The 8,674-nt window shown below is 40.9% G+C and overlaps 1 protein-coding gene across 1 annotated transcript in view; it reads right to left on the bottom strand.

The window, feature by feature from the left end:
- Positions 1-73, bottom strand: part of CRYL1 (crystallin, lambda 1) — a 63,190-nt gene extending 63,117 nt beyond the window's left edge. Inside the window, exon 1 of the mRNA XM_009327885.1 lies at positions 7-73. Within this exon, the coding sequence (XP_009326160.1) occupies positions 7-73 (67 nt within the window). The remainder of the gene's footprint in view (positions 1-6) is intronic.
- Between the last annotated feature and the right edge of the window lie 8,601 nt (positions 74-8,674).

The raw sequence follows: 8,674 nt of genomic DNA, 5'->3' as shown, positions 1-8,674 counted from the left end.
TCTCACCTGGGCCGAGTCCCAGCTCGCCTCCTTCCCCTCCCGATCCTCCACAGGCCGCGGGGAGCACAGCCATGATACCTTCTCTCACAGGATGGGCACAGTTTTCCCCACAAGCTCGATGTGCTGGCAGCACTGCTTTGGCCCTCGTGGAAACGCAGGGCCCGCACGTTCACCCTCAAGCTGCACCAAGAGATAGCAGGCGAAGGTGGTCACCCACAGGACGAGGGGCAGGTGGTCAGCCTTTGCCGGGACGGAGGCCTGCCTGTCATACCCACTTCGGGGCGGGATGAGGTCAAGGTTTGGGTAAAGGCCAAGGTTCTGCCCTACCGTTAAAAAGGGCAGACCCCTATGGCCACATAATCAAAGGTGTTCAGGTACCCCCAGGGGAGCTCCCAATGAAACCGAAACACCAGTCAGAGTCTGGGCCTTGGGATTTACAGCCACCTTTGAGGACACAAAGACCCCATCACACTTTGGCAAGAGACAGTACTAGAACACAACACAAACTAACACAGGTTTGATGTGTTCTCTATTTTTTGCTCTCTATTTTTTGACAAGGGTACAAATTAATTCCAAAGTAAAGTTCAAATTTGAAACTAGTTCCATACTTCTTTCACATTAAGCAAGGCCTTATTATTATTAAAAATACTTTCTTCTTGAATTCTGAATTAAAAATACATTTTTGCTGTCCTTGGTTTTTATACAAAGACTTTTGTATAAAAATTGTGAAAAAACACAACATTACAATGTCAACATAATTCTTTAAGCTGCTCTACAATATCTACTGTTCCTGTTGGCATGCTGCATTATTCATTTTTTCTAACTCTGTGTAGTTCCTACTCATCTGTATATTGCTCTGTAATCACGCTGGATATTCCTGAAAAGAGAAAAGAGTTAACATTTTAAATTGTTATCAAATATTATATTACTGTACTCTTAATATAGCTGAGAAATACTCGCAAGTTTTCTTGTGTTTCTGGCTTTCTGAAAAAAATAAAGTTGAAAATTAATACATTTGTTCCCAGAATAAATGTTTCCTAATTACTGATGAAGTTCAGTGAACCTTTGTTTGGCTATCATTTGAACCTTAGTTTGGCTGTAATTTCTTCTAGTTTCCAAGAAAAAAATAAAAATACCTATATAATCATTTTGTACATCCGTCCCCAGCACTAGCACTTTGCTAATTCCAACCACATTCAACAAGGAGACAGAGATTTCAGAAGTATAAATTCTTAAAGGTTTCACGAAGACCACTCAATGGACAGCAGGTGGAAAACCAAACTAGTATCTCCTTGACTTCCAGACCTTAACACCACCCATGTAACCGCAGACCTGCCAGTAGCTGGGAAATGTAGGTGGAGCAACGTGGCCATAACTGGGCCACAGGAAGATTTAAGGAAGTGGGACAGAAGGGTGCAGGATGCCGTGCCAGTTCTGCTGCTCATAGCTCGTGTAGGCTGGCATAGAAAGCATTTCTTTATGATTTTAGCAAGTACCAATTTTGCTCCTTCGAAGACTAATTCAAAATGGCATGACATGGTATGTTACAAACACAAAGACCTTAGTCTAGCCAAAGCGTAACTGAAGCAATCAATGTATACTTATTTTGTGAACTCAAGTTTTTACTTGAAAGAAAAAAAAATTATGTTTGTAGAACATAAAACTAATGTCTCCTGTGCTTTGGAAACATGGTTTTCAGAACAAGTTCACCATCGCTCCCATTTGGAAGTACTCGGCAGTTATTTTAATATTCTTTGATCTCCTGAGATGTGTATTTATACCTTAAGTTGTCTTAAGTAATAGACTATTAGAGACAAAAGCCATTACAGATAGACAAATGGATTCAGCAGAATTAAAGGCTCAGTTAAACTGTTCAGGAGGTGTTACTACAGGGGTTTGAGAGCTAATCACAGTTGTGAGAATAGCGATTACAGAGCCTTTAAGTTCTGCTGGTGAACAAAACAAGAGGTCTGTGGCAATGAAATCTGAACTACATTATTATCATCCATATATTAGTGACAAAGCCACATAGCTCTGCATTAGTTGTTTGATTAAGGTATGACAGCAGCCATATTCCCCACTGTTTGTGGTGACCAGACACACTGATGAGTCCAAACTGAATAGATCAAAAGTGGAGAAAGAAAGAAGTTTGCAAGAAGAAAGGAAAATATAAAGAATTGTAAGTCAAGGGAAGAAAATATGATTTTAAAAAAAAGAGCAAAGTTTCATTTTTGTGTAATAGCGTAAGAATTTTTAGGCCCAGTACTTGCAGCCTCCATGAATAAGGGACAGTGATTCTCCTCCCTCTTCTGCAATTCACCTGGCAAGGACAGAAGGTACCTTAAGCCCAGAAACATCAAAAACCTATAACCAATAATATGGTGAAAGGTCCCGGGCTCCATTAGGGAATGAAAAGTAGGGCTAGTACTGGCAGCAGGAGAGGCCCAAGTGGAGCAAATATGCACTCACCGGCATATATATTCTTTCTTCTAAGTCCAACAGCAGTAGAAGCAGACTTGACTTGTGTTGGGAGCTGCAGAGTTGATCCCTCCATGTTTTTAGTCTCTCTCTATTGAGCATGCTCCACTGCTGCCCCACGTGAGGAGCTGAAACCTGCTACTGCTTGCAGAGAGGAGGTGGGTTTACTGCAAGGGAGGAGCAGGACGGTATAAAAGAGTTGTGTAATAAACAGGGGGAAATAACTAGAATTAACTGTGAGCCATAGGGAGGTGGAATATGAAGGAGGTGTGAGTTCCCCCTTGCAGAAAATAAAGGAATTGCACGCTTCTAAAATACAGTGTCCTAGCCTGAGCTTTTGGTGTGGGACGAAAACAGAAACATAGTTCACATCTGTTAAGTATTAGATCAGTTTAATACATTACTTGCTCACCAGAGCAACCAGAAAGTACATTTCTTTTGTAATGGACTATGGTACATTGCTACTATCTAGTACTGATCCTAATGGTTCAGAAAACATAATGCCTTAAAATGATAGCTTTAATTTAATAACTTTATTCCTATTGTGTAGAGTTCTAACTAATGGTTTGCATACTGTAATTATAACTAGTGACTATTTTAAAATTATGCTACAATTAAAACCATAATTTTAATTATTGCTAGTAGTTCATGAAGTTAATTTAGGTGGCCTTTCACAGTGCAAATGGTCTGATGCAAATACTACCAATATTGCTAAAATGCTGATTCTTAAAGAAGCTATCTGCAGGAATCAGAAGGTAAATAGTAGTAAAATAGATATTACAAAAACATGATTTAGCAAAACTAGATGGAATTATATCCTTTAATAGTAAAAATACCTGTTAAGAAGATAATTTTCCTGTTGCAAATGTCTTTTAAACCAAAACTACAATATATACATTATTCAAAACATATGTATTATTCATAATGAGGTTCTTCCATTCATTTTGTTTGTTTTCAAATTGTGCATATATTGATTTATTTACTTGCTTTACTAAATACAGACTATATAGTAAATTGATGTTTAGAGCAGAACTATACTGAATATTTTCCGCTTTTAGTACTGTTCTGAAATAGCTTTTAAGAACTTTAAATATTAATCTATAAAATATTTTTACCTAATTAATTCCTCATGAAGAACCTAACCCTGAAAACATTCTGATCCTTGTACTTATCATTGTGTCAAGAGTAGCTCTACAAACTTTATTTTCTAACTTGAATTCTCTTAACATAATTTATATATGTTTATGCACACCAACTCAGAGATCACAAATATAAAATTGATTTTTAAATCTCCTGCAAGAGACAAAAGGCTTCTTTAACTTATTGTTTCTATGTTAGGAAACATTAACTGGAAGAACTTTATGTTAAAAAGTGCTATAGAGGTGTGTTTTTAACAGCACAGAAATAATGAGCTAATATATAAAGACTTTAACACCCTGACTGTTCATACACTTGATAACAGAGGAAAGTAACATGCAATATGTATCTGTTGGTGAGATAAGTGAGCCCAGAGTATCAAGGCTGTAACATAGACCAGTCAGCAAAATACTAAACAGTTGAAGTTTGGATTTTCAAGTATAGGAAGAGCTTGATCTGAGAGTTTAATTTTTAATTGTCTTTAAAATAAATTTAGTTACCATTAACTTCAATTACCATTCAAATCTTAATTTTTCAACTAAAAAAAATAAAATATTTTGAAAGGTTATGTATTAGAAAGGCTTTAATTTTAAATGCATTCCGTATTTTCCTTCCCTTCAGTAATTTTTAGAGGTATGCTGACAAGATCCGTTAGTTCCCAGAGGAGTAGTTAAATGCAGCGTCGCTGTTTGTGGCAGTCGAGCTAGCTGAAGGGTCTCCGCGTGACAGCAGAAAATTCTGAACACCTAGTCAGTCCAGAATTCAATGCTAGAAAATTACTTTTTAAAGATTATAATGGGAGATTGCTTTTTCAATTCAGACCATTTTCTAAAAACACTCATTAGTGGCTGATCAGACGAACAGTTAAACTGCCAGAGCAAGGGTAAGGTACACGCTAACGGTGATTATAACAGGCAGACGGTGGCCAGTAACCCCTGAACCTCAGTTAGTAGGTCCTGGGACAGTTTGTCTGAGTCCTTATTTGCAATGTTACCACTGCAAAAAGACATATACACCATGTATGGAAAGGCAGAGAAATTCGTCCTGTTTAAGAGTATAGCTTCATGGTCTCCTTAATCTGCCGTAAGTTTTTACTGAATTTACTGGATCAGGTACTTGATGTTTTGAAAGGTAACTGAACAAAAACCTGATCAGTTCTGCAGTTTGCTTCAGCTGCACAAGCATCTAACTCGATGCCAGTCAGAGGACTGATCTGGGGCAGGAATGAAAATTAGAAAGTGGGAAAAGAATGGGACAACTTCATTTAGTGACAGTGCTGGCTTAATCCAATTTAAAATGATCAGGAATTCACAGCATACAACGTTGCTTGGGCTGTATACTAAATTTACTACATTTTTTTTGGCAACTTCACATTCCAGGTTGCCCTCTGGATTTAGCCAAAACCAGTAAAGGCAATTACATCATATGGGTTTCTCCCTGTAGCATGATCTTGTTAGAAGATGTCTTATAATCACAACACATGAGTAAGGTCCTGTGTTGCCACAAAGGATCCTGAAGTTTTTGGGGTTTGTGTTAAATCTCCATGCGTTAAGGTCTATTTATACTTCATAGCACCAGAAAAAAAATAATTGTAGATTGACACAGCTTTTAGAAACATAAATAAAGTCTGTTGAGACTCTCATGTTGTGAGGATGTCAGAGGTAGTAGCTGGACTGAGGGGCCTAAGGAGCTGGGCCAGGGAGTGTTCCCAAGCTCCTGACTCCTCGTGCACTCTCCAGCAGTGTGGGCAACATACAGCATTTCCAGGGGCTGGACCAGGCACTGGAGTTGACTGTCTCTGGGGTTAAAATAGCCTGTTATAGTGTTAGCTAGTTATCATTCTCCCAAACAATTCCCAGTATGGTCACGGACCATGCAGGCCAGGGACCACTTCCAATAGCTGGTTTGAATGTATACATCCAATTTTGGAGGATATGAAAGTTTGATAATACGAACATGGTCAGATTCCAGTGGTGCCTCGGCACCGTTTCATTTACAAGATAGATGCGCTGCCTCCTTATCATGGTGCCTTCTTTCCACTGCCCTAGATAATTGGGCTGAAACATCAGAATATGCTGGGCACCAGTATGCCCAGGTCCCTGATATGGACAAGCCGGGTAGCAGAGCTAGGGCTCTTGCCACAGAATGTACCTGCTGCTCGGGTACATATGAATGTGTCTGGGGACAATTAGGAAAATCTAAAAACCATAGGCTCAATTATATATGAGGAGTCACAGGCAGAAAAGGGGGGCTAGAAATGTGTATATATTTTTTTATGCTGAAGTTCATAATTTGTGGCAAGTAACTCACCTGAAAATTTTTCCCACCTTAAGTCTGTTATTCTGCAAAATACTTGTATTCCAGAAACTTCAGGTATAAGGATTCTCATGTCCAAAGGTCTCAAGTCTGAAGTTTCTTTGTGAAAGTGGTTCACGCATGGAATGTGAACAGGTTAATGCAAGAAGTGATAATGTCTTAATACTTCTTTATGTTATCTTTGTTTCTCTTGTTGGGAGCCAGAGTAGAAAGGCCTTTCACTCATATCCTCTGTGCCTTATCTCTTCAAAAAGGACTTTGAGGCTGAAAGAAGGTGAGCAGCAGAAAGCCGTGACATTGCATAGTGCTTACAAACCCTGACCATAAAAAGGGTGTTCTGACTGACTCTGCACTGTATATTGTCTTTGCAGCTTTCTTATGCCATTAGCATAAGGCAGTAGGGGTAGGTTACAATTGGTCTCGTAAAATATTTTCTCTCTCAAAAATACTGTAGGCATGTTCAGAGATACCTGCTCTATTCTGTTTCCCGTTTAGGCATGGGAAACTTTCCCCAGAGTGTAATGATTTGCTGTGGGCAAATCAGCTGACACTTGTCAGTGTTTCCAAAATACCAGCTAAGAGAAAGTAGTAAAAATGGTAGTAGGAATCATCTTTTTCTAAGATATTAGGGTCTTTAATTTTTTATTTCGTTTCAGAGACTATGGCAGATGGGAAGCTTTACCAACTGTCGTGGTTTAACCTCAGCTGGCAACTAAGCACCACACAACCCCAGCCGGCAACTCAGCACCACACAGCCGCTTGCTCGCTCCCCCTCGGTGGGATGGGGAGAGGATCAGAAGAGTAAAAGTGAGAAAACTCGTGCGTTGAGATAAAGACAGTTTAATAGGTAAAGCAAAAGCTGCACACGCAAGCAAAGCAAAACCAGGAATTCATTCACTACTTCCCATGGGCAGGCAGATGTTCAGCCATCTCCAGGAAAGCAGGGCTCCATCACGCGTAACGGTTACTTGGGAAGACAAACACCATCACTCCAAACGTCCCCCCCTTCCTTCTTCTTCCCCCAGCTTTATATGCTGAGCACGATGTCACATGGTATGGAATGTCCCTTTGGCCAGTTTGGGTCAGCTGTCCTGGCTGTGCCCCCTCCCATCTTCTTGTGCACCCCCAGCCTTCTCAGTCAGTAGAGCATGGGAAACTGGAAAGTCCTTGAGTAGTGTAAGCACTACTTAGCAACAACTAAAATGTCGGTGTGTTATCAACATTATTCTCATCCTAAATCCAAAACAGAGCACTGTACCAGCTCCTAGGAAGGAAATTAACTCTATCCCTGCCGAAACCAGGACACCAACTTTTTTTATTGAGCTTTTCAGTTTTGAGAGCAGATTTCTCAGCTGAGAAATGGTGTGGCTGAGCACCCCGAGAGTGAGCGGTGACTGTGATGAGGTCTCTGCTTGGAGGTGCCGGATGCTGACTGAGAGCTGTGCCTGCCGGTGGAGCCCTACCATGCTCCAGAGGGCACGGGCCAGCAATAGTCTGGAGCTCGAGAAACAGGCTAAGGGCACACACCGTGATGAGGTGCTCTCAGGTATGGGACATGTGCTGAAGCACAAGGTTTGACAGCTATGCAAGATGCCATTTATCTTACCATAGTAGATTTGCTTTTCTCTCACGATAGCAAATCTATAGCATAAAATACCAATTTTCACCATAAAATGACAGCATGTTGGCTTTACTCTTGGGAAGAGACACAAAGAAATTTAAACTAAGTATAAGGATGGGAGAGATGTCCTGAGATCCCTACCAGCTTGAATTATTCTGTGATCCTGTAATCCTAAATTCCCCCTTATGGAGAAGTCTAGAATTTTTCCCCCATTCTGAATTTTAATTGCTCTTTATTTAATGTTTCGGAAACACTAACTCATTTATCCCAAGAATTTTCCCTTTAAAGTTGGTAAATATTATCCACGTCGCAGACTTTTATTTGCACACAGCAAAGCAATGTCTAGCAGACAACAGATCTTACTTCCATTTATGTTTTCCTTATCCCATAGCCTAAAGGTAGGCAGTCTGACGAGTCCGCCATCCTTCACAGTAGTTTTGTGTTCCTCTTCCAGAAGATGAGGAAAGCATAGGGGGAAACAAAATTTGTTTTTGTCCATCATATGACACAACTTTTATTCCTTAGCACACAAGGCTCCCATCTTGGAAATATGGATAACCTAACTCAGGAAATTAAGTGTATGTTTAAATGTTTGCAGGATCAATTCAGAGTAAGTCCTAGAACAAACGAAAAGTCAAATTTAGTTCGCATTTAGCTCAGTGATGAACAGTAATCCACTTGACAAATCTGTCCAGAAGAGTTCAGAGCAGTAGTTTCCTATCTAAAAGATGGTCATGAAGATTTATTTGGGTGGGTTCCTCCCTGCAGTTACGCATTTTGGAGGACAGAATTTTCTTGCCATTTAATTTGCAGAAACAAGATGAGGGTTGGCTTTCTTTTTTTAACCCCAAGACTAAGCACGCCCAAGCCGATCCTGGCAGGGATAAATTTTGCGAGCAACACAGGCCCCTTCGGCCTGCGCCGCCTGCTCTTGCTCCGCCATTTGCTGCGGGACCGTCCCCTCACAGCAGGCGACGCCCACAGGGGGGCAAAGGCTTCGGCCGTCGCTCTGCGCATGCGCCGGGCCCGCGTGCATCCTCGGCACCAGCCCCGGATTGCGCCCTGCTGCGCGCTCGCCTCTTACCAACCGGGCGCGGTGCATTAGGGGACCGCGTCCGCCGG

Source organism: Pygoscelis adeliae, unplaced genomic scaffold (assembly GCF_000699105.1).
Source record: "Pygoscelis adeliae isolate BGI_AS28 unplaced genomic scaffold, ASM69910v1 Scaffold14, whole genome shotgun sequence".
NCBI lineage: Eukaryota > Metazoa > Chordata > Aves > Sphenisciformes > Spheniscidae > Pygoscelis > Pygoscelis adeliae.
Note: the sequence above shows the minus strand (reverse complement) of the source record. Positions and strands in the feature narration are given on the sequence as shown.